The sequence below is a fragment of the Orycteropus afer genome, unplaced genomic scaffold, assembly GCF_000298275.1.
Source record: "Orycteropus afer afer isolate SDZICR_OR568_19922 unplaced genomic scaffold, OryAfe1.0 scaffold00048, whole genome shotgun sequence".
Taxonomy (NCBI): domain Eukaryota; kingdom Metazoa; phylum Chordata; class Mammalia; order Tubulidentata; family Orycteropodidae; genus Orycteropus; species Orycteropus afer.
Genome location: NW_006921635.1, coordinates 5,866,364 through 5,892,147, shown reverse-complemented (window position 1 = coordinate 5,892,147; position 25,784 = coordinate 5,866,364). Strand labels below are relative to the sequence as shown.

Sequence of the window (25,784 nt, the reverse complement as noted above, 5' to 3'; positions counted from 1 at the left end):
GCCTTTTTCAGTCAACAAAATAAGCATCATTCAAAACCTTATCCATCATCACTTGAGCAGAGGGCAGCACATTATCCAGGGCCTCAGTTGAGTTGAGCCAGGGGTGGTCCAACACTCCTTCAATGGTGAGTCTCTCTTCTGGTTTGACCTTGAGGAGCCTGTGGAGAAAAGGCCAACAGGGCTGACGTGCCACAGTTGCTCCCAGAGACCAGAAGACGCTCCGAGGACTGGCTCTTACCAGCTCTGGCGTCTGACTTAGTCCTCCATAAACCAAAGGACTCTGAGTGTCAAACTCTACCCTCATCCACTCACTAGCCCTAATTCTTACTAACTCTCCCACTTTAATACAATGTCAGAGCAGTCAGCAAGCATTGGGAAAGTTGGAGGGTGGGTCCCAGGCCTTACACAATCACGTGTTCATAGCAGCTAAGGAATTAAAAGGCAAAAGGGTCATTATCATCTCAGCACCCCAGTTCAGTTCCAAGTATGGCATCAGTTTCCAATAACTGGCTTACACGTAAGAAATAGGAGCGTGTACCAGGAGGTTTACCATTTAGGGACCTGGGTTACTGCTCCCTGAGACAGAGGCTAGGGAGGCATCTGGGCTCGCGACCCTGGGCCCAGACTCCAGAGGTTCAGCAGGAGGCAGCAGAGCTCCACTTCCACTGGGGTCCGTCTGCCGTCATCTCTCAGCTCAGGTCCTAGGGATAAGGTCTCTGTGATGCTAAACGGGAGGGAGCCTACCTGGGACACCAGGGACTTTTCTCTACCAGATATTCCACCAACGTGAGGCCCCTCGCCCTCCCCACCCAGCAGCCTGCCTACTCACTTCCGTACAACGTCTTTGGCCATCTCTGAGATCTGGCTCCATTCTTCCTCTGGGAACTCAAAACTGCCTGTCATGATCTTTCTCCGCATATCCTTTGGGATCGTCCGGCTGTGGTGTTTGGAGTAAAAAGGAGGGTATCCACACAGCATCACATAGATAATCACCCCTAGGGACCACAAGTCACAGCTCTGAAAGCAAAAAGGAAATGGCCATTCCAAGTAGAACAAGAGCCCCACAATAACCCCCCAGGACAGGCCTAAACTATCCCTGGGATACAAAAGGTGGCTTCTCCAAGAATCACTTCACAGGCCCTGGTGGAGTCTCAGGAAGTCTTAAGAGACTTCACAGACCCTGGAGGAATCTCAGGAAGTCTTAAGAGAACTTTTCTCTCCAAGTTTTCTGTATATCACTGTTAGGGCTGATTTTCTCTCGTCACCTGGACTAGACCATGGTGCTCAGCTGTTCAGTCAAACACTAGTGTACATGCTTCCATGAAGCAGTTACATGTGACTAACTCAGCTGGCCTCATGTGCAGCAGTTCCTCCTGCATAAAATATGGGCAGACCTTATCCAATCAGGCAGAGGCCTTGAGCAAAAAGGGAGGTTTCCTCAGGGAGTATTCTGCCACCAGCTTGTAAATAGACATCTTACCAGAATGCCTGTCACTCTCTTACCGCATGACCTACTGATTCTGGGACACAAGAGTGACCAAATTTCTAGCTTCTTGCTGGACTTACAGATTTTGGACTTGCTAGCCTCCCACAATCACATAATTCCTGAAAAACCTCTCCCCCCATGTGTGCATGCTAGCGCACGCGCGCACACACACACACACCTACCTTACTGGTTCTGTTTCTCTAGAGAATGCTAAGACAACTACCAATACTACATACATACACAGCAATGTACAAGGCCCATCCCAGGTAAAATAAAGAGTCTCTTTGCTTCGTGCTTAGCCCAAAACTCCTATCTGATCTTGGAGTACAGATGTGAGACCCTCTGCCCCCACCAAGAAAGCACAGACAGAAGTCAGCTTTTGTGTGAAGCATGTACTCTGTCAACCTAGGCAGCACTGAGGGTGCAGAACAAAGCAGCCTGACACAAGTAAGCTGGCCCCATAACAGAGCACAAGCAACTTCTAAAAGGCCCCTTCTGCCAAAAACCCAAAGTTCAATATACATCAGGGAGAGGACTGAAGGGAGGACAAAATCAAACCAAACTCAACTGCCACTGAGTTGATTCCGACTCATACCAACCCTTTTTAGGACAGAGTAGAACTGCCTCTTAAGATTTCCAAGGCTGTAAATTTTTGTAGAAGCAGACTGCCTCATCTTCTCCCACAGAGTGGCTGGTGGATTCAACCTGCCAACCTTTTGGTTAGCAGGCAAATACTTTAACCACTATGCCACTAGAGCTCCTTGAAGGGAAGACTGTTGTTGTTGTTATGTGCCATCGAGTCAAACCCGACTCATAGCGACCCCTCCTTGGGTTTCCGAGGCAGTATCACTACGGAAGTAGGATTGCCCAACCTTCCTTCCGAGGAGTGGCTGGTGGGTTTGAACCGCCAGCCGTCTGGTTAGCAGGCAAGTGTCTTAGCCACTATGCTACCAGAGCTCCCAGAAGGGAAGACTAGGAAAGTATAAAAACATTCCTTTGGCCACAAAGGTAGCTCACTGTGTCCATCTGCAAGGCTTTATACTATTCTAGGGGAAGATACTCTGAAAGAAAGAAGACTGCCACCCACTCCCACATCTGCAAGGATTAAGTGACTGCATGGCCTGTGCTGACATGCTTACTAGTAAAGAAAGGACTCCTATTTTAGTTACATGCAGCTCGACCTGCCTCGGAGTCTGAGTTCTCAGAGGCTCTCTCGCAATGTAGGATCAAAGCTGCAAGCGCCTGAGAAGGGCAGGCCAGTGAACCTGCACTGTGGCCACACTCGCCATCATGTCACCATGCAAGCACTGCTGCGGAGACGCCTGGGCAGGGGGCTTCCGGCACTCTCCCCAGCCTTGTGGCACCAGAAAGTCAATGTCTGTGGATCCCATGACCCATGCTACAGAACATAATTAGGAAGTTGTAGAGGTGAAAGAGGATCTTAAAATTACCTAGTTCAAATCCCTCACACTATGGATGAGGAAACTGACAACTACAGAGGTCATTTCATCTCCAAGGTCATCTCTTAAGAATGAAACTAAAGGACTTAACCAAGGTCATGGTCACTGAATAGCAGTGGAGCCAGAAAGGCTATCCTGGTCTACTGCTTTTTGATCACCCTAAGCCCCCTCTCTATGAGCTGTATCTAGGCTCAAAGTCCCCACACATCATTATTTCTCTGACTCAGCAACTCCAGGCCCTAAACCCCTTGTGCTTTAGAACAGGCTCAGTGCTCAGGCTACAGCTAAAGGACACAGAACCAGGTTACAATCTGAGCTACTACTATGTGTACTGGACACTGTGGGAGGGTTTATGGGCAGCAGAGAACGTTTTCATAAACTGTAGTAGGTGTTCTCCAGTTTTTGTAGCCCAGAAATGGCCTCTACCTCAAAAAAGCAAGACAATTATGTCATTTGAATGTGGTCCCTAGACTAAATAGTTAGCCAAGTAAATAACTTCACAAGTGACTATGGCCCTCTGTTCTTGCTGCAAAAGCTCAACTGGTAAGAGCCTGGTTTCATATTTCATCGGACAAAACTGGAATTCCAAACACTTTTCTGTGTGTGTGTGGCTGCTTCCAGACTTCTGGACAGGATTGCAAAGGGGTAAGAATGAGACTGACACATTCTCAGATTGCAGAAGCATCTCCCAGGAGCAAAGGGGCTAAACCCAAGAGCTGCAGGCAATTCTCTTTTCTCACCTTGTTATATGTGTAGGGTGTTGGCGAGGTAGGTATGATGCCAGACTTCTCCTTCTGATGCCTTCTCTGTGCCTCCAGTACCTGTCGGAGTGGGCCAAAGGGGAGGCTTTACTGAGAAATCACACCACCGACCTGCAACTCGAGACAGACTGCTGGGAAGGCTGAAGGGGGACGGCACCTGGCAACTACCAACAGAGAGAAAAACCCCACCTAAACATGACATTTCCAAACCTTTTTTCCTTATTATAAACAGCAATTAATCAATCATTGTTTGCCCAGGGCAGGATTAGTCTGTACAAATGCAATAGCTCTTAGAAAAACATTAACATGGGAAACGATGCTCATCATCACTGTCATGAGGCAAATGCAATTAAAAACACAACAAAACTACCGGTTTCGCTGACATGGCTGAAATTAAAATAACTGACAAGTGTGATGGAAGACTGGAGCAATGGGAACTGCACAGTGGGACAGCAAAATAGAAGAGCCACTCTGAAAGAGTCTGACTGTTTCTTAGAAAACTAACTTAGACTTACCATATGGCCCACCAATCTCACTCCTAGGTAGGTACCCAGAGAAATGAAAGTACATTGTCTACACAAAAACTCACACATGAATGTTCACAGAAGTATTATTACTCCTAACAGCCCCAAAATAGAAAAAAACAATCAACAGGTCCGTCAATAAATGAATGAATAAACTGTGGAATACCCATAAAATGGACTACTACTCAGCAATAAAAAATTAATGATACACAATAAAACATGGATAAAGTTCAGATGCATGATACTATACTGTGTGAAGAAAGACTCAAAGGCTTCACCGTATATAGGCTGATACAGATTGGAAAAGAAAAGAGCTCTATGATTGCCAGGGGCTGGGTGTGGGAGGAGGAGTCCCTAGGTAGTGCAAACAGTTAAGTATTTGGCTGCTAACCAAAGGTTCAAGGTTCAAGGCCATCAAGAAGCACCTCTCAAGAAAGGTCTTGTGGTCTGCTTTCAAAAACCCAACTACTGGAGGCCTGTGGAGCACAGTTCTCCTCTGACACACATGTGGTTGCTGGGAGTCAGAACTGACTTGACGGCAACTCTTTCCTAGCGGGAGAGGGCTGCATACAAGGGGCTGAATGAGGGAACTCGAGGAGGTGACCAAACTGCTCTGTGTCTTGATTGTGATGCTGGTTAGAAACCCACTGCTCTAGACTCATCTAAACCCACCAGCAAGAGTCAGACTGCCTGCGCCCAATGGGCTGCACCTCTCCTCAGACACCAAACCATCCAGCACCCAATAAGGTCAACATCGCAGCAGCTGACATTCAGTCAAAGATTCCAGGCAGGAAAAGACAACCAATAATGGGGAGAATGATCATTCCATCAAAACAGAACTGAAGCAGATGTTAGTAGGCCATTCAAACCACCATTCTAATTCTATCCCATGTCCAAAACGTCTGTCAGTGGACTTGAGCTTCTGGGGAGACTCACACCACCAGCCTTTTGGTAAGCAGCTGAGCAGGGTAACCGTGTGTACCACCCAGGACTCCACATCACCACCAAATCACCACCAAGAGCCAGCTCCTGCTGACGGAGGGGCAGGGTTGTGAAGTGCCAGCTCTCACCTGTGAGCTACAGGCACATGCACACGGCCAAAGCTGAGGATACAGAGAACATTAAAAAAAACCCGTGTTACCCCAGTCTCCACCCAAGCACAGGGTAACACAAGGAATTCGAAGTCAGTGCGACACGGAAGCTAAGCAGAGCAACAACAATGAACTCAGCTCAACTCCTGGGCTATGCATCAATACTCCTTACCTTGCTCTCCATAGATCCCAGGTATTTACAAGGCTAGTAAGGGAATACCCTAAATAACTTTATGTCAGTAAGCAACTTAGACAAAATAGTCAAATTTTTTGAAAAACATTAAATTACTGTCTCAAATGGCTCAAGAAGAAATACAAAAATTGAATACATCTGTTATCAATTTTATAAAAACAATTACACAATTCAAAACCTTTTCACAACAAAAAATTCCAGGCTCACTTGATTTCTATCAAACATTTAAAAAAGAAAAAATACCAATCTTAACACAGACTGGTTCAGAAAATTAAGGAGGGGTAGTTCATAAAATAAGCTAATTTTATGAAGCCAACACTATAGGACAGAGTAGAAATGCCCCATGAAGTTTCCAAAGCTGTAAATCTTTAGAATTAGCCTGGTACTATAAAACCAGGCAAAGGCATTACAAGAAAAGAATACCATGGCCCAATATCCCTCCAGTTAAAATCCTTAACAAAACCCCAGCAAATCCAATCAAGCAAGAAGGTAGTTTCATCAGGACAAATGTGGTTCATCCCAAGAATGCAAGATTGTTGCATCCTTTGAAACTATTGCAACTTACCCTGTTATGAAAATAATTTTGTCAGCTCAACAGATCCAGAAGCAGCATCTGACAGAATTCAGCACATACTAATTTTTACTAAACTAAGAAAAGAATGGGACTTCCACAAGGCAATGAAGGGCAGCTACAAAAACCTAACAGTTAGTATCACACTTAATGGCAAACAAATGAACACCTCTGTAGGATCAGAACAGGGCAAGAATGCTGCTCTCATCACTTACATCCAGCTGGTGGCCAGGACAATAAGGCAAGACAAAGAAAAGAAAGAAAAGGCAAACAGATTGGAAAGAACATGAAAAATTATTGCTATTAACAAGTGACATGGCCTTGTACGCAGGAAATTCTAACAAATCTATACAAAAAAGCTACTAGAATTAGTAAGTGAAGTTAGCAAGACTGTAGGCTACAACATCAATATACAAGTCCCATGTGTTTCTATAAATAAGCAATAAACAAGTGGAAGATGAAATTTTAAAAACTATCACTTCCAGTAACATTGAAAACATGAAGTATCAAGATAAATTTTAGTATGTATAAGACCTGTACATTAATAACTATAAACAGACTCCTGGGAAGATGACAGTGTAAACAAACCATTGTTCTGACCTGCCCCCACAAATACAAGGCAACAGTGCTTGGCTTTAAAGGACTGTGAAAAGGGGAGTGAGTAAAAAGCAGTGGGGATCAAGGAAGACAATCGCTCTGCCCACTCTCCCTGACCCTCCCCCAGCCACAAGGGCCACTGGCTGCTGTGATCTGCGGTAGTGGCCCCAGAAAAAGGGCTTGTTTCCCTAACTACCAGGGCCCAAAACTGCAAACAACCCAAAATGTCCACCAGTCAGTGAACAGATACACAAATACCCACCAAACTCTATAGGACAGACTGGAAATGCCCCATAAAGTTTCTAAAGCTGCAAATCTTTACAGAAGCAAACTTTCTCCTCTAGAACAGCTAGTGGGTTCGAAACACCACACTTCTGGTTGGCAGCCGAATGCTTTAACCACTGTACCACCAGGACTCCTTGATGGAATACTACGTAGCAATAAAAGGGAATAAACTCCTGATACATGCAGCAATATGGACTAATAGCAAAAACATGCTGAGCAAAAGAAGTGAAACAAAAAGTACATGATTCCATTCTTAAGAAATTCTAGAACAGGACAAATTAAACAGTAACAACAGAAAGCAAACTGGTGCTTGCCTGACAGGAGTGACGGCTGTATTCTCTACCTTGATTACGGTGGTGATCATACAGGTGTCGACATTTGTCAAAACCCACCAGAATAGACATGCTTGTAGAAGTGTTCCACTGTATATAAAGTATGCCTCTAGAATCACACCTCAGTAAAGCTAACTTTAAAAGAATAAAATGCCTACCCCATAAAGCCATCTGCATTTCTGAAGCGGAGGTCTCCCACCTCCCATCTGTACCACACACCTACTTATGTGGTGAAAGAGAAGGCCCGTGACTCTACAGGCAGCCTGGTGACATATCCTAGGGCAGAAACAGCACATGCTTACCTGAGGTGCTACATAATATGGGGTGAACTGAGGTGTCATCAGGTCACCTTGGTCAATTTTGGCAAATCCAAAGTCACACAACTTCACTGGGGCATCCTGAAATTTAATAAATGGAAGTTAGCCCTCTGGAGTTCTCATCAAACATTAAAAGAAAATCTGGATGCAAGACATGTTACCTGAGCTGTCCTGAGTTTCTTGCTGAGGTCTGGACTATGAATAATTTGTGCCAAGTCTGGAGACAGTGATTCAGTGAGGGATTGTTCTTAGTGAAAGAGGAGCGGGGAATTTCTACCAACTCACATACACAGCCTTGGCTCCTACTGGCAAAGGCAGCACTAAAACGGAAGGCTTAGCCTACTGCCCCTCACTCTGTGGGCCCATCATCCCTTCAGTCCACTGTGCTGCTTTGCTCTGAACAACAGCCATAAGCTTCATGACAGCCAGAGCAACTTACTGAGTGGGACGTGGCACATGTGGCAGGAGGTGGGTCTGGAGGGAGAACACACCTCAGCAAATTACAGGACATGCAACAGGTGACATAAAATAGCAGCATATAGATTCCTGCCCCTTCCCAAAGCCCTTCAAATGATACCCAAACTCTTAAGTCTCACGGATCTCGCACAGATACCAGTGATATAAAATACCCCCAGTCCTTACAGAAGCAACAGAAGACAGACACAGAGTAATCCCTCACAGACAGCCAGACACTGTGGAAGAGAGATCCAACGGACCTACCACCTCAGCACCATAGTACTGAGGGACACCAGACTCAATTGGCACAACAAAATACATTAAAGTCTTGTTCCTCATCCTACATTGGCGAGTAGTGACTGGGGTCTTAAAAGCTTTCAAGCAACCATCTAAGATGCAGCTAATGGTCTCCTATCATTGGAAGCAAAGAAGAGTGCAAAAAAACAAGGGCATTTAAAAGCAATCAGCCCTAGGACATGATGGCCCTTGAGACCAAAAGAACTAGATGGTGCCCTACTACCAATGCCAACCACTCAGGAAAGGATCAAATCTGGAGATCCTGGGTGGGAAAATGTGGAATAAAATCCAAAAACTCAATAAGGACCAGAATTACTGGCCGGATGGAGTCTGGTGAGACCTCCAATACTATGGTCCTGGGATACATTCTGGGCCTGGAATAAACTCACTCTCTGGGGCTGGCTCTCAGCCCAATAGTAAACAAGATGTACATGCAGACCACTCAACCCAGAGTGACACACCCACATACTCTATGGAAATGCATCCCTCGGAGCAATCAACCACAGGGCACCACAGGGGCAACAATCACATGGAGGAAACGCAGGACACACAGGCATGCATAACTATGAGAGGCACGGAGGAAGGGTCACTGGGCAGGGAGGGGAGGAAACTGGTTAGGGTTGGGGATGGTAAATGGGGAGTGCAAGTAAATGTACACATAAAAATAAATAAATAAGTCCCACAAATGCTGATTGGTATCATGCAAAATTATCAATGCCAAGGGACCATTCCCTGGAGAAGGATATCATGCTTAGTCAAGTGGAGGGTCATCGAGAAAGAGGAAGGCCCTCAAAAAGATGGACTGACAAAGTGGCCGCAACGATGAGCTGAGGTATATAGCAAGGATTGTGAGACTGGCGAAGGACCGGGCAGTGTTTTGTTCTGTTGTACACGGGGTCGCTATGAGTTGGAGCCAAGTCAACAGCACCCAGCAGCCACAACAAGGGTGAAATAGTTTCTCTGAACAAGGGAATCCCCCAGCATGGGAAGTTGTAGAAGTAAGCAGCTTGAAGCTCTTTGGCCTGGAAGCATCTTCCCCACGGATCTGGAGCTCTCCAAGCTCAGAGCCCCGCTCCTGCCCTGTACTAAGAGGCAGCACTCCGCTGCCAGGAAGCCAGGCTTCTCACCAGAGAGTTATCCTTGAAGAGTAGATTTTCGGGCTTGAGATCTCGGTGTGCAATGTTCAATGAGTGACAGTGCTGCAGAGCCAGAGCTATCTGGAAAAGGACAGAGAGGAGCAGCCACCTCTTAAAAAAGACAACTGTTTTATACCCCAGTTTAGAGCGCTCAGGATGTAAACAAGCAATCCTTAAATAAGCCAATTAAGACTGGGGTCAGTTTTCAGTTTTAAAGCGGAAATGAAATAAAACTTGGAGTACCAAACCAAAGAAATGAATTAAGTACCTAATTTAACTGCAACCTGTACTTTGTTACAAAAAGGAAAACACAACAGTAGAAGAGAATCCTTTGTCGAGTTACATCCCACACAAAATGGAAGAAATGAAAGCTCCTGTTTGCATTCAGAGGTCTGACTGGCACGGCAAAGGAAACACTGAGCTGGGCCAGTCTCCTGCAGGTGCTGGCTCCCACAGCAGGACACGGGCACCGTTGCCCGGGGCCCAAGAGAAGCAGCACTCTCCGGGGAATTCAGCTTCAAGCAAACCTGAAAGCAGTGACTGGATTTTTTCCAACTGCGGTTCCAATCTGCTCATCCTGCTTGTTGCATGTTTGCGTGGATTTGAAGGGCTTTTGTGTTATAGACATTATCAGAGTTCATCCTTCACTCCTAATATTTTAAATATTCAAATTGTGATTTTAAAAATCAAATAGAAATAATAGATTCTACCTATGCTTCAACTCTCAGTATGGAATTTTCTTAGCATTCCATATGTCAGTTTCTTCCTACTAAAAACTGCTTGTCCTTCATGGAACATTTGGAAGCACTTTCTATTCAGAACCAATGGTACTATGCTTCCTTGTCCCCTGTGGCTGGCTGGCAGGGCCTGAAGCTTTGAGGTTTAGCTTCTCACCTCTTGAAGAGGTTACTTCCAGTTGGAATCCTAGTCTGTGACATAAATCATTTCCACAGCAACAAAATTTGATGGCAAAATAGGGAGACTATTACTGGGAAAACCCCAGAATCATAAAAATCTTAGGGGACTATTTAAATCTGAAGAGAGGAGAGAAGAACCTTCTTCACAGCAAAGGTCGTACACGCAGCTGTCTACGAGCACATGTTCACACCATTCAGCCTCTCAGGTGCTGTCACCAGCATTGCATCTCAAGTCCAGTAACAGTACATGGAGCCGAAAACAGAGACATCTAAACTCTACACAGCAGTGAGAGCACTTGCCTTCCAGAGTTTATTTATATCTCACAGTAAGCTTGAGGAAATCCTGGACGATCAGTTAACCCTTTCGTGACCCAAGGGACATATAGCGCCCACCTACATTTTCAGCCTCTCAAGTTTCTTAGAAAGCTGCTACCCCAGTTGTAATATGTGCTGTCGTATGGCAAGGACCTGCATAACTGCAGGACTCTGAAGACACAGGCTTCACCCCACCAATCCTACCACCAGAGTCCACTTGGGACATATGTATCCCACATAATTGTATCTAAATCCATATTACCTCAAAAATTTTTTATTTTTCCTGGATTTCAACATGCCTCCCATTACTGAAAATACATGGTATCAACAAAAAATTCAAAGCAGAAAATAATTTGGTCATGAAAGGGTTAAGAATACAATTTCCCCCTCAAAACATAAAAGGGGTCACATTTCTCCTGTCAAGACATCTTTTCTGATTACATAACAAAGCAGGCAATGAGAGATCAAATAGAGCTTTTCTGTAAGCTTTCTTTTATTCCCCCCAATGAAATTGTGCTTGTCAACCAACTTTGTTGGTCGCTTGATTGGTGCCCGGGGTTAACTTGCCTGCTTTGTTACTTGGCTGGCTTGCTTCTCTGTAAAGTGCCGGTGCTGGCTGATTCTGTGAAATAGCTCTCCCCCTTCCATCATCTCCATTACAATTAAGAGTCGAGCCCTGTTTGAAAGCATTTGATTTTGTTAAGTTAAAAAACCAAAAAATTGAAGAACTAAAACATCAAGTAACTGACCTAAAGGTAGTTCACCTATAAAGTGTAAGCACTTCCTAAGCCCAGTCCTATCAAGCCTCTATGGGATGTACCCCTGACACCAACAACTGCCACTATATGTTTAAGGAATAACCCAAGTAAAAATTTCCTAGGAAGCTAAAGTAATAGAATTAGCATTTAAGACAATAATCCCCTCAAAGATACAAAACTTGTTATTACTAGATGATAGTACAGAGAGAATATTTTAAGTGAATATTTTGTAAATGTATTTTAGGACAGCTAGATTAAAAGTGTACAGGCAGTCCTTGGGCTATGAATGAAATCTATTCCTAAGTCTGACTTTAAGGTGAATTTCTAGGTAAGTTGGAACAGGCACATATGGTTCTTTAGCGCCAGTCAATGTCTGTCTTAGTATATAGTGTGTATTTTACCATCTATGCACATAAAACATACTTGAGAAACACTTACATTGGCACTCCCAGTTTCATCTTGCCCTTTAGTGTTATGTGAATGTGCTCTCACTTTGGAACAAGTGAACCAACCCTACTCGAAACAAATTCTTCATCACAATCACCCAATCACCTTCACTTGCTGCACATGCAGCTTTTAAATGACTGAAAAGGCTTTGAAAAGGCTTCGAGCCTTTTCCTGTTCTAAAATAGGGTTAATAGACACATTACGTTGATTATGAGTCGGGTCCGACTGGATGGCACATAGCAACACAACAACAAACAAATTATTAACAGCCCTTCTATTTCAATCATCAAACCAGTGTTGCTCACTGTAGCTTTTATTAGGGCACAGACCCTTTCACACGCTCATTAGCCTCACTTCATCTTTTAAAACTTGTCAGACCGTTTACCTAACACTTCTCCGGTGATCACTGGTATTTCACCTTTCCAAATACTTATTATTTCTACTTTATTTTCAATCATGATAGTTTTCCTTTTCTTTGACGCATCACCAGCACTTGTATCAGATTTATACTTCAGAGACATGGTTACAAGAGTAAATAAGAGGAAACTTTAAGCCAAATAGTTACACACTGAACACTGTCTTAACAGCAACATGATCCCACTTAAAAAGGCAGACAGTATCCTCCTCCTTCAAGCCAATAAATTGATGAAGCCACACGATGTTTTCATGAGCATCACAAAGTAGTGCATGCTTTCATTACTCCAAACCACTGTATTTAACTCAAGTTTTTCATATGGTAGGCTTTATGTGTTTAAATAAATGGGTTTAAATACACATTGTCTGTGACTTGTCCATAAGTCGGACTTCTTAACCCAGGGACTTACTGTACTAGAAACAGAACACCACTTTGAGTAGCACATGAACTTTAAGTCATTCAGTTGGTGGTGGGGCTGCCCTGGTTACTCTCTCTTGGGGCTAGTTTTCTGTGTGACCCATAACATGTTCAGCATGATGGCTAGATGGGTTACATAGGTATGAAAGAAGAGCAAAGATTCTCAAAAAAAAGGAAAAAAAAAGAAGTCTGTGAACTATAGTTATGATTCTTTAGTACAGATGCTTCCAGGTTCCATCCAAATGCTTTCACCAACAGAGCACAGGTGTTAGAAACAATCAGTTGATTTTCCATTTGTATCTATTAATCCATCTTCTTTTCCACTTTGAAAACTCTGAACATCCCCTTCAAGTTCCACCCCCCACCCCCACTCTGCTATAGTTAACAGCCCCTTGTCTGCTCAGAGTCTTTTCTGCATGGCTCTCTGGTGCCCGTCACACTGCTCCAGTCACTTCCTGGTCTTGCTGCCCAGAAAAAAAATCATACCTTATTTAATTTTGAATTTCCTGGAACAGACTTGGAATGCCACTCAACAGCTTGCCCAAATTTGGTGAGTAAAAAATAATGTTGATTTATTCCTTTCAAAGGAAAAGGCAGACTAAGCAACAAGGGCTTTTCTGCCCTGTCAACCTCTTAGACATTGCCTAGGACAACACTGGGGCCTCTCTTTCTAACTTGAAATAGAATCCATTTAAATTCCAAATTAAATGCTTTTTAAAAAGAGAAAGTGATCAAAATAATCAGGGGATCCCAAGAGTGGGTAGGGGTATATAGATGACAAAATTGGCCTAAACTGGTAACTCACGAAGCTGGACAATGGGTACTTGAGGATTCACCAGACAATTCCACCTGCTTTTACATGTTTGAAATTTTCAAAAATACAAAGTAAAGAGAAAGCACGCGCACATGTGAGAATGGAAGACTGCACTCCACCTTGGCATATATACAGGAAGGTGGGCGTGTGACGACGACCCGTGTGGTCTTACCTGGGGCTGGACTCATGAGGAAACTGTACACTGTTAGCAAACACTTCCATAATCTGAACTATGTTTGGGTGTGTGGCACACATCATGTGTAGGCGAACCTTGGAGAGAGCAGAGGGGAGCTTCTTACATGGGACACACCAACATTTTCTCACCCAACTTTCCCCAGAAAGCTGACCACCATATAACCACCAAAGGTGCAGAGGGGTAAGCCTAGCCCCTGGAATTGTGCCATAAAACAGTATTTTCACACTTGGATTGTCTCTGAATACTCTTTCCGTGGATAAAAGCTCACCAACAGTTTACTTTCCACTATCTTATCAATTAGAAATGGAAAATTAGGCAAAGAACTCATTTAAAAAATTATTCATCTCTCTCTAAAACCCAAACTCACTGCCATCGAGTCAACCCTGACTCATAGCAACCCTATAGGACAGAATAGAACTGTCCCATTAGGTTTCCAAGGCTGTAAATCTTTATGGAAGCAGATTGCCTTATTTTCCTCCAGCGGAGTGGCTGGAGGGTTCAAACTGCTGACCTTTTGATTAGCAGCTGAGTTCTTTAACCACTGCACCACCACAAGGCCGTCATCTCTCTTAGCAGATGGCTAAATCCTTTGTAGCACGTTATTAATGTGTCACACCCAGACAATTTAAAACAAGTATGTATTTTAGAAAACTAGAAACCTCCTCAAAGACACCCTGCAGCGCCACTCTCAAGACCCCTCTTGTACCATTTTCATCTGCACCTTCCAGCACCTTTCTAACAAAGCAGGCGCTGAAGCAAGCCCACAGACTTTGGGCTGCAAGGACCACATTAGTCAGCAAAGAACAAGAGGTGGCTGAAAGGAAGTGAGTCTTTACTAGGTGCCAGCCTTCAGTGCCGGCAGACCTAGAGCTGCTTCTTAAGAAGGGAAGAGGGGTGAAGTACAGACATATGAAATTCTCTGCATTCTCTCCAGGAAGCACCTTCTTGTAAAAAGAACAACTCTTAGGCACTTCAAATACTCAGGCAAGTCAAGGAAATAAAGGACCATACCTCATTTCTTGCTTTTGGACGATCAAGAAGAATTTTCAGTGCAAACCGCTCTTGGGTAGATTTCTTCACACAGACTCTAGATTTGGAGAAAAATCCAGAGACCGTCTATGTTACAGTGAAAATGAACGTAACAGTTTATTCTTTGAGAGCTGGACTGTCTAATCAAGGGTCTAACCAGCTGCATCAGAAACTTCTCCAGGGCTAACTGGTAGAAAGGCAGAGAAGCTTCCTGCCCACCCTCCACAGCACAGTACTCAGGCCTCAGCTCTTGAGTGAGGGTCTTTCCCAAGGGAAAGTAACTCTCAGCAGGTCAGTAAAGAAACAATGGCCAAGGCTCCACAGACAGGTCAACATTCGAAAGGATTCCACAATACCTACTATAAACCCGGGAGCTCTGGTAGCGTAGTGCCTAAGGCACCTGACTGCTAACCAGAAGGCTGGCGGTTCAAACCCACCAGCCACTCCTCTGAAGGAAGGTTGGGCAATCCACTTCCATAGTGATACCGCCTCAGAAACCCAAGGAGGGGTCGCTATGAGTCGGGTCCAACTCAACGGCACATTAACAACAACAACAACACTATAAACCCATAAGACTTAGTCATTTAAATGTCCGAGAGAAAGCTTAACACAAATACCTGCACTTGTTAAATTAAAGCTAGGTCTCAAATTTGGCACAACTAACACTCAGATGTCTGTCCCTTCTCAGCACAATTTGCTGTCATTCTCATACAGATGTCTTACCTAACTGGACCACTAATTCCAGCTCCCAGCTTCTGAGTCCAATTGATACTGTATTCCTCTAAAATGGAGGTTTCCTATTAAAATAAAAAAGGGAGGGGGCAGAGAGTGATTCCCCAATTAAAAACCTGAATAATTAAGCAGAGCTGGGCCATCCAAAGGAGTTATGGTGGTGTAGTGCCTAAGATATTTGACTGCTAATCAGAAGGTTGGTGGTTCAAACCCACCAGCCACTGGGCAATCTACTTACGTAAAGATTTTTGCTATTGTTTTTATGTGCCATCAAGTTGGACCCGACTCATAGCAACCCCTCCTTGGGTTTCCGAGGCAGTATTACTACAGAAACAGATTGCCCAACCTTCCTTCCGAGGAGTGGCTGGTGGGTTTGAACCGCCAGCCTTCTGGTTAGCAGTCAAGTGCCTTAGGCACTACGTTACCAGAGCCTCAGAAACCCAACGGGGGTCACTATGAGTTGGAATGGACTCAATGGCTGTGGGTTTGGTTTTTGGTTTGGGCCAAGCAAAGAGCTTACTATCACCATCGCATCTTCTGAGAGAATCTAAAAAGCAGAGGTTTGTGTTCCTACAGGGCATTGTAAGAGGCAGTTTTTTCTGACTAGGTTAGGTTTTGTTTTCCAATAAGAGAGAAAGCAAAACATTCTATGATAAAAAGAAATTCTTCTGCTGATCTGTGAGCTTCACTGGAGTAGGCACTTTATGCTTTTTTTTTTTTTTTTTTTGAGGGAGCAAGATATTCCTTCAAAATGCTGCAATTACTAAATTCTTCTTTGGCAATGATGGTCCAGTATATTTTCTGAAATGCCAGAAAGACAGGTCTGATAGAGGCCACTATGTTACAGCAGCCCGTATCCTTGAAGAAGTTGATCGAATTGTTGGAATAAGTGTATAAACTAAGACTTAAAAGTGCAAATAATCATGGAACCGAGATGAGATACCGCCCACTGTCCCCATCTCAGGACAGAAGAGCTGGAAGCCAGAACAGCGGCAGGCCCCAGGCCCCGCTGAGTAACAGGCTCCTGGGCAACTGCGTCTGGAGGCTGCACACTGCCCTGTGAAGACCTTTAATAAAAGCTTTTAAAAAGGAGGGGAAAAAGTTCAAAAAAAGTAATACTAAAAGTCATAGTAAATTCACCTAATTTTCAACATCATTTTGAGTGTCAACCTATTTTGTCACATTCATTAAATAACTACATACTTTTAAAAATAGTTTTCTTTTAGTAGTTCGGGTAGAGCCTCTATGATGAACATCTTTATAGACTTCTTGCCTAGTCACTGCCTGCTGAGCTCCTGTTGCCATACAGTACCAGACCAGTCAGTCCTATTATTTCAATTGTGAGAGTCTAAAACTCATTTTTGCGGGGCTCCACAGGTAGAATATGAACTAACTGCAGACCAAAACTAGGGAGACTTTCAAACTGTGTTGTTGCAATGAAAATATGATAGGCTGCTTTGCGCACTACAGTCTTCATTGCTAGTACACGGGAACGGGGTATTAGTTTGTTCGAAACACTGAGCAGGTAGCATGTGCCAGACACCAAGCTAAGCTCTGAGCTGAAAATAGAGCTTCTGCCCAAGGGACTGTGCAAGTGTATAAAATAAGCTTCGAATAGCCTTCAGCTCCCTACCTTTCTGCCGCCAAGTTCTTCATAAAGGCTCTCAGCATAGAGCAGATGTTCAGGAGCTGTGCAGTGAATGACCAGAAAAGAGGACTAAAGCCAGATGATGGAGTGGGGTGAGATGGGAGGGACCAGCGAGATCACTGTAGAAACGCTCTTCTGAAAAACTATCTAGCAGGGTGAGGAGTTGGTCAAAGTCACACAGTGAGTTACAGACACCACAAGACTAGAATCTTACAGCTCTGGCCTCTCCCCAGCACCCACCAACCATCAAGGGCAACTACCGACTGCTGTCGCCAGTTGCTGTCACTTCCAACCCTTGCTGTGACCTTTCCATAGCAGAGCACCAAGCCTGTCTTCCAAGGTCCTCTGAGTGGGTTCAAACCACCGATCTTTTAGCTAGTAGACGAGCACTTAACTGTCTGCACCACCCAGGGACCTGGGCTACCTGCGTGGACCCTAGCATAAAGATTAGAGACAAGTCCTCCCCAACCAGGCTGTCTTCACTTACCACCTCAACAGAACTCAAACCTGCCCATTTAACCTCCCTCTGGCATTTCTGCTGCCTGGCCTGTTTGATTTAAGAGTGTCTGAGAGCAAATGGGAGTGGGAACAGGAGTTGGTGCTTAATCTAAACTGCATGATAGAATAAAATCATTTGCCAAGCCCCTCTTCTCCTCAATTCTAATGGAATCATGCTCATAGGAGACTCTATGGAAGACACATTTGTGCAAGTGAATTATCTGTAATAATCAGATGAAAGGACTGTTTATATGTTCAGCTCCTGAGACATAAAAATAACTGTGTCAGACCTAATTCTTCACTGTACCAGTGCTTACTGAGATACTTGACCCAAGTTCAACTTGTATAGGCTCAAGGACTGTAGTTTTGACACTTGACTTTGCTAAGGAGAGAGTGGCACTACCAGGCCCCTAGAGCCCTGATCTCTCAGTCCCCTTTTTCTTACAACTCTAATCCTTTCTTAGGTTCAGTTCTTGCACCTTTCCTAAGGGTGCCATAGACAATGGCCAGCTGGGCAAAAGAAGTATCACTCCCATACCTACTCATGAGAATGTGTGTAAATGGCATTTTCTCACATACTTTTTTCTTTAAATTGTACTTCTTTTGTTGTTGTGGAGAATATATACAGCAAAACTTACACCAATTCAACAGCTTCTACATGTTCAATTCAGTGACAATGACCACATTCTTTAAGTTGTGCAACCATTCTCACCCTCCTTTTCTGAGCTGTTCCTCATTACCATAAACTCACTGCCCCCTAAGGTTCCTATCTAATCTTTTGAGTTGCTGTTGTCAATCTGATCCCATAGAGATAGTTTTGAAAAGAGTGTAATGCTCAAAGCAGATCTTTTTGCTAGTTAAGCTAAGCTGGTCAGTTTTAAAAAAACTTCAGCAGATATTTTTGGTTTGAGGTTTAAAGATTATCTCAGGGCAATAGTTTCAGGGGGTTTATTCACCCTCTGAGGCTCCATAAAATCTAGAGACCATGAAAATCTGCAATTCTGTTCTGTATCTTCCCCCTTTTGATCAAAGATTCCTCTATGCAATCTTTGATCAAAATGTTCAGTAATGATAGCCAGGTTCCACACAGTTCTTCTGGTAAAAGAAGTAGTTGTTAATGGAAGCAGTTAGCCACAACTTCCATATACTCCACAAGGAGCTCTACTGGTGCTGTGGTTAAAGCATTTAGCTGTTAACCAAAAGGTTGGCAGTTTGAACACACCAGCCACTTCGCAGGAGAAAGATGAGGTAGTCTGCTTCCATAAAATTTTACAGCCTTGGAAACCTTTTACTCTGTCGTACAGGGTCGCTATGAGTGGGAATCAACTCAATGAAAGTGGGTTTTGGTTTGGATTCCATATGCTCCTCCTATTCCTGACTCTCCCTTCTTCCTCTGAATAGAGATCAATGATTGTGCCTTGGATGGCCACTTGCAAGTATTTAAGACCCCAGGCACTATCAAGAAGTAGGAGGTAGAACCAAAGCACTAAACATATTAGTCCAATAAAACCATGACCAAAGCACTAAACATATTAGGCCAATTAACTGAGATGTCCAATAAAACCATGATCCTAAACCTCCAAACCAAGTCACCAGATCCCATAAGGTGTTTGGCTGTACATAGCAGCCCCAGCAGCTACTCTTTCTTTTTGTTGTTGTTATCAATATGTCTATCACACAACGTCTGTCAATTACAGATGTACAACTTAATGACAGCAATTCTAATAATCAGCTGTGCGATGCTATCCTTAATCAATGCAATTTTCCCATCATCATTAACTAGTCCCACCCCTCCCTGGGTGAATTTTGGAAGTCCAGTTTCAGAGTGCCAGCTGCAGGGGAAGGCTTCCTCTCGGTGTTGGCTTTGGAGGAAGGTCCTTGTCTCTTTGAGCTTCTGCTCCTGGGACATCTTCATGTACCTTGGCATCTTTCTTCTCCCATCTCTGCTTGCCTCCTGGCTTGCTTTAATCTTTTATATCTCAAAAGAAATTGCTTTAAGACATGCCCTTCACAAATCCTGCCTTATTAACATTAAAGACAACCCATTCTCAAGTAAGTTTATAAAGACAGGCATAGAGGTTAGGATTTACAACATATTTTAGGGGAATGTGATTCACTCTGCAACAAACACTACCCAAGGCTCATTCAGTTGGTGACAACTCTAGTTTTACTAGCATCAGGCTGGCTATGAAAATCAGTAGCTGTGCTGCCCTGTGGATGTGCTTAATTTGGGGTGAGAAAGAAAACTCACAGCTCTGACAGAAAAGTTGAGAATACAGGTGGGAATAAATAGTTTTGCTAGCCCCAAGGTTGCAGTTTCTTGTTTAAACGTGCAGAACACCCAGAATTTAATGGGAAAATCCTAGAACTGAGGACTGTAGAAGGGGTGAGATAAGTTGCCCACACATTGCTGTCTGATTGGGAAACTACATACAGACAGGAGAGACCCAAGAGAGCCAGTGAAAAGTGAAAGCCAAAGGGGAAAGACTTGAGAGCTGGCTGCAATCCAAAGGCTTTCTCCTCACCACACAGACACTGATCAACAGAGGGTAAAAACTGCAGAAACTTCAAGTATTTGAGAACCCCTGCCTAAATCATGGTCGGCAAGTAAGATATGCAGACAAAGGGGCCACCCACCAGAAGCCAAGCTGAAAAAATGAAAACAATTTTAAACTGAGCAAAGGCTTCAGCACACTACAAGAAAAAGATTCCAGTTTAACTGAGTAATTTACTAACAACCAGCAAAGGGGAAAAATAAGAATCACAGTTGCTACAATACATTACTTGAAATGTTCAGTTTCTAACCAAAAATTACTAGGTATGCAAAGAAACATGAAAGTGTGACCTAAGCTCAAAAAAAAAAAAAAAAAGCAGCAGCAACTGATTCTGATTGGGTCCAGAAGCTTCACTTAGCAAAGACTTAAAAACAACTTCATAAATGTGTTCAAAGAAACAAAGGACATTATGATAATACTGAGTCAAAAAATAAAGACTTTAAATACAGAAACAAAAATCATTAAAGGGAACCACATGGAAATTCTAGACTTAAAAAGTTCAATAATCAACATGAGAAATTCACTAGCAGGGCTCAACAGCAGATTTCAGAGGCCAGAAGAAATCAGCAAACTTGAAGATAGAACAACAGAAATAATCCAATCTAAAGAATTGTTGCTGTTGTTGTTATGTGCCATCGAGTCGGACCCAACTCATAGTGACCCCTCCTTGGGTTTCCCAGGTGGTATCACTACCGAAATAGAAAAGAAAAAGTGAGACTTGTGGAACAATGTCAAAAATTCCAACGTATGTCTAATGGAAGACCCAGACAAAAGAGAAAGGGGGAGCTGAAAATTATTTGCAGAAATAATGGCCAAAAACTTACCAAACTTAATAGAACAGTCATTTATAGAATGAAAGAGATCAACAAACCCTAAACAAGATTTACACAAAAAGAATCACACCTAGACATATTACATTACTCAATAACAAACATAAAAAGAAAAATGACCCATCACACACAGGGAAGACTTCGCTTTAGAAATGATGGAGGCCAGAAGACTGTTGAATGACATAGTCAAAGTACAGAGAGAAAAAAAATTGTCTAACTAGAATTTTGCACCGACAAAACTATCCTTGAAAAATTAAAGTGAAATACATTATCAGATAAAGAAACACTGAAATAATCCATTGCCACTAGACTCATCCGATAAGAAATTACTAAAGGAAGTCTTCAGGGAGCAGAGCAATGTCACCAAAGAGTAACTTGGAGCCTCAGACAGTAATAACGAGAATCAGACGGAGTAAATATATAGGTTCATATAAAAGAATGTTTTCCCTTTAATATCATTAATTTACACAAGATTCTTTAAAGCAACAATTATAATACTGTACTGCTGGGTTTACAGAATACACAGGGGTAGTATACTTGACAATAAGCTCACAAAGGAGGAAGGAGGAAGGAGGAAATAAGTTATACTGGTACAATGAGGCTCTGGTTTTCCAGACTTAAGTCAGTATTAACCCAAAGCAGACTGTGTTAAATTAAATATGCATATTGTAATCCCCAGAAAAATGAGTTAAAAAGTCAAAAAACATGGCTAGAAAATCTGTTTTCACCAAGTTCAAATATTAAGAACTGTTACATATCATAGAAGACAAGTATGCAAAAGACAGTTATCAATCCCAAGGTACACACTCTCCAGATTGAGCTAAGTACTTTGGGAGTAGTGAAACTGGGGAGCTAATGGGAGCCGGGGTGCAGGTGGGAAGACAGCCTTCAGCGGTAGCCACTTAGCTTTGTTTTGGTTTTCATAGTAATAGGACAAGATCTTAAAGTCCAATCAGTCCACTCTCAGGTAACCAGGTAGCAGAACTGGTCAAGGGCTGTGGCTGGCACCCTGGAGAACAATGTTCCAGCTGAACTCTACAGGACTCAGGGCCCATCACTTGATGAATAACCTCAACAAAGCACAACAGTGAACCAGCAGAATGCCACAGACCACAGGTTTCATTTGAGGTGATGCTGCCTTGCTTCCAAAAGAGCAAGTTCCTAGGCAAGTACTGGTTGTCAGGTGCTATTTTCAACTCTATCAACTCATAGGACACTCCCAAATTAGTAGGAATATTCACCAATGACCTGCCAGTCAAGAAGTTTAAGTAAAAAAAAGCTAAAAAAAGAAGAAGAAGAAAATTATTAGGCAACAGTCACTAAATAAAGAATACTAACTTTCTAAGCCACCTGTAAGTTGCTGTGAACTTATAATGCTGAGCTGTACCAAGTGTTAGGTATTGTTTTAAACACACTATATTCCCTCATTTAATCCTCAAAAAAAAACCTATGAGCTGGGCACCACTTCTATCCCCTCCATAGATGTGGAAACTAAGGCACAGGGAAGTAACCTGACTCGAGGACAGACGGCCATTAGTGGGGAGGCTGGGATTTCTACCCGTATCTAACTAGATTCTGTCCTTGTAACCACTAAGTAACATTGCCCATTTGTCTACTTATTCACCAGAACTGTCCTTCTGTGCACAAACTTCCCATGGTTCCTCTAGCACTCTGGGTAAAAGCCAGACGTTTTTACAATGGTCTACAAGGCCATACACGCCCTTGCTTCCTGTTACCTCTTTAACATCATCCACTATCCGTTTTTGCTGACCCAGTGCATTCCAGCCACCTTACTATTCCTGGAACACACAGGCTTGCTGCTCCTTCTGGGCCTGTGTACTGGCAGTTTCAGTGCCTGTAACACTCTCCCCCAGATACCGAGGCACTGCGCCTCCACTCCTTCAGAGCTCTACGCAAATGCCATCTACGCAGAGGCCTCCCCGACTCCCCCCTAAAACAGCACCCCCCCTTTATACTCAACTATCACCGCCTGACACATGTTTATCACCTAACTCCCCGATCTAGACTAGAAGCTCCATGAGAGCAGGGACGTCTGGACTCTCCTTGTACCGCTAGTGCTTAAGATGGCACCTGGCACAAAGCAGACAGTAAATACAGTAAATGTTTAATTTAAAGCCTGCCACACACACTTTGATTCACAACTCAGTCATACAACTTCAGGCAGCAAATCATGACTCTGTACCAGTAAAATCCCAACCAAAAGAAACAATGGATACAACAAAGCATTCTTTTTGAACTTTTATTTCTATTATTCAAAACTTGATGCCCCTTAATGTGTAAGTTCTATCTGGTGCCTCCTTTAAAAAGGTGAAGGGAAACTGATGGTTGCTATGAACTTGAATCCAGTTTACCTCAAGTCAGCTCTGACTCCTGGTGACCTCAGGTGTGTCGGCCAGACCTCTGTAGGGTTTTTAGTGGCTCCTTTTCCAGGGGAGAATGCCAGACCTTTCGGAGGCAGCTCTGGTGGACGTGAACTGCCACCTTTCTGGTTAGCATCTGAGCACGGGAACTGTTTACACCACTGGGGACTCCTCTGAAACTTATCGCCCCCCCAAAATCACTACAGTTGCTGAGTTCTGAAATGGTTACTGGTTAACAGTGACTGTGTCTTCAGAAGAACAATAACCCTAAATTACCAAAGGATGTTTGTCCCTCAGCGAAAATTAAGTTCTTAAATGCACTGTGTTGACTCAACACTGTCAGGTTCAAGTAAAATAAGAAGATAAGCAACATCAACTTTAAGTGTCAGTGTTCAATTTACTCAAGACTGATTTCCTAGCTGTCAAGTCAAATGATAACTTTCTGACTCTGTGGGCAAAATTTGCTTTTTTTTTTTTTTTAAGTAGTAAACAGGTTTTAGAAAAGTTGTCATTTTATTTGGAGCATTTTATCACACGTTTATTTTTCTTTTAGTTAATAGAGCATTAAGTCACAGTACACTGTTAGCTCTTCCTGAATAAACTCAATACTCCCTAGGGGCAGACAGAAGAGAAGACAGCAGGAACACACAGCAAAGTGAGAACATGCCAAAAGGCAAGGCTTGGGAGAAGGTGAATCGCCTCTTTCTGAAACTGCAGATTCTGCTCACCAGAAGGCTGGCGGTTCAAACCCACCAGCCACTCCTCGGAAGGAAGGTTGGGCAATCCTACTTCCGTAGTGATACTGCCTCGGAAACCCAAGGAGGGGTCGCTATGAGTCGGGGCCGACTCGACGGCAAACAACAACAACAACAACAACAGTTTCAAACAAGTCAGGAGGGATGGGTAAAGCCAAACTCTACAAGTGCTTCTCAGCAGAAGCCCATCCGGAAGCAAATGCTAGCGGCACCGGGAACGATTCAGAATAGAGAGACCAAAATGTGCCAAGTGCCTCTTCAGTGGGCCCTCTCCACCCTACCCACATCAAGGTCTAGCTGCGTAGAAGTCACATCACCACTTTATTAACCATAGACTAGACCAGAAGGCTGGCGGTTCAAACCCACCAGCCACTCCTCGGAAGGAAGGTTGGGCAATCCTACTTCCGTAGTGACACTGCCTCGGAAACCCAAGGAGGGGTCGCTATGAGTCAGGGCTGACTCGACGGCACATAGCAACAACAGCAACAACAGACGGACTGGGACATCCCACCCTATACACACACACACACCTTCTTCCCTGGGCTGTGGTTGGGCATCCCACCCTACACACACCACACACACACATCCCACCCTACACACACAACACACACACACACACCTTCTTCCCTAGGTTGTAGTCGGACATCCCACCCTACACACACCACACACACAACTTCTTCCCTGGGCTGTAGTCGGACATCCTACCCTACGAACACACGCTACATACACACACACACGCTACACACACATGCACACACACCTTCTTTCATGGGCTGTAGTCAGACATCCCACCCTACACACACCACACACACACACACACACACACATTCTTCCCTGGGCTGTAGTCGGTCATCCCACCCTACACACACAACACACCACACACACACCACATAGCACACACACACCTTCTTCCCTGGGCTGTAATCGGACATTCCACCCTACACACACAACACACACACACACACACACTTCTTCTTCTTTGGGCTGTAAATCGCAATCTACATAATCCTGGAAAGGCCAAACCTGAAAGTTGGCTGTAATCTCTTAAACTAACTTCTCCCTGCCTTCTGAGACTGCAGGGATTGGAATGCCACAGGGAAAAGTGGAGAGGCGGGGGCACTTCTCTCTTACCTTGATGGCCTTCTCCATCTCGCTCTCCTCCGACATGCTCCGCGGACCCCCCACGGACGGGAGCCGCGGAGGCTGCGCAGCTGCCCGGTCCCACCGCAGCCGAGGGAGCAAGGGGCTCCGCGCTTGGGCTCCTGCGCTTTGGGAAGACGGGCAGCAGCCGCCCCCGGGGACCGGCGGGGACGAGGGCCCGGGCGCCGGCTCCGCCTCGGCGGGCGGCTCTAGGCTGGCGGTGGCAACAGTGGAGGAGGAGGAGGCAGCCCCTGGGGACAAGCCTTTGTGCTGGGGCCCGCGCGGCTGCCTCTCGGCCTCATCCCCGGCGGGGGAGGCAGGCTCCCGGGGCAAGGCGAGGCGGGGAAGGCCCCGGCCCGGGGCGCTATGCAGGGGCCTGGAGGGGCCGCCGCTTAGGCCTGGGCTCGCCAGGTCCTCAGGAGAGGCCTGCG

At 44.3% G+C, this 25,784-nt stretch overlaps 2 protein-coding genes across 2 annotated transcripts in view; one reads left to right on the top strand and one right to left on the bottom strand.

The window, feature by feature from the left end:
* The window catches only part of MAPKAPK5 (MAPK activated protein kinase 5), a 31,962-nt gene extending 6,582 nt beyond the window's left edge, over positions 1-25,380 (bottom strand). Inside the window, exons 1-10 of the mRNA XM_007938177.2 lie at positions 25,345-25,380; positions 15,538-15,611; positions 14,797-14,872; positions 13,762-13,859; positions 11,306-11,414; positions 9,498-9,587; positions 7,603-7,698; positions 3,687-3,767; positions 830-1,017; positions 38-158 (exon numbers count right to left, since the gene is read on the bottom strand). Coding sequence (XP_007936368.1) covers positions 38-158; positions 830-1,017; positions 3,687-3,767; positions 7,603-7,698; positions 9,498-9,587; positions 11,306-11,414; positions 13,762-13,859; positions 14,797-14,872; positions 15,538-15,611; positions 25,345-25,380 — 969 coding nt within the window. The remainder of the gene's footprint in view (positions 1-37; positions 159-829; positions 1,018-3,686; positions 3,768-7,602; positions 7,699-9,497; positions 9,588-11,305; positions 11,415-13,761; positions 13,860-14,796; positions 14,873-15,537; positions 15,612-25,344) is intronic.
* LOC122149801 (putative uncharacterized protein encoded by MAPKAPK5-AS1) overlaps positions 25,379-25,784 on the top strand; it is a 1,220-nt gene continuing 814 nt past the window's right edge. Inside the window, exon 1 of the mRNA XM_042780605.1 lies at positions 25,379-25,687. Coding sequence (XP_042636539.1) covers positions 25,379-25,687 — 309 coding nt within the window. The remainder of the gene's footprint in view (positions 25,688-25,784) is intronic.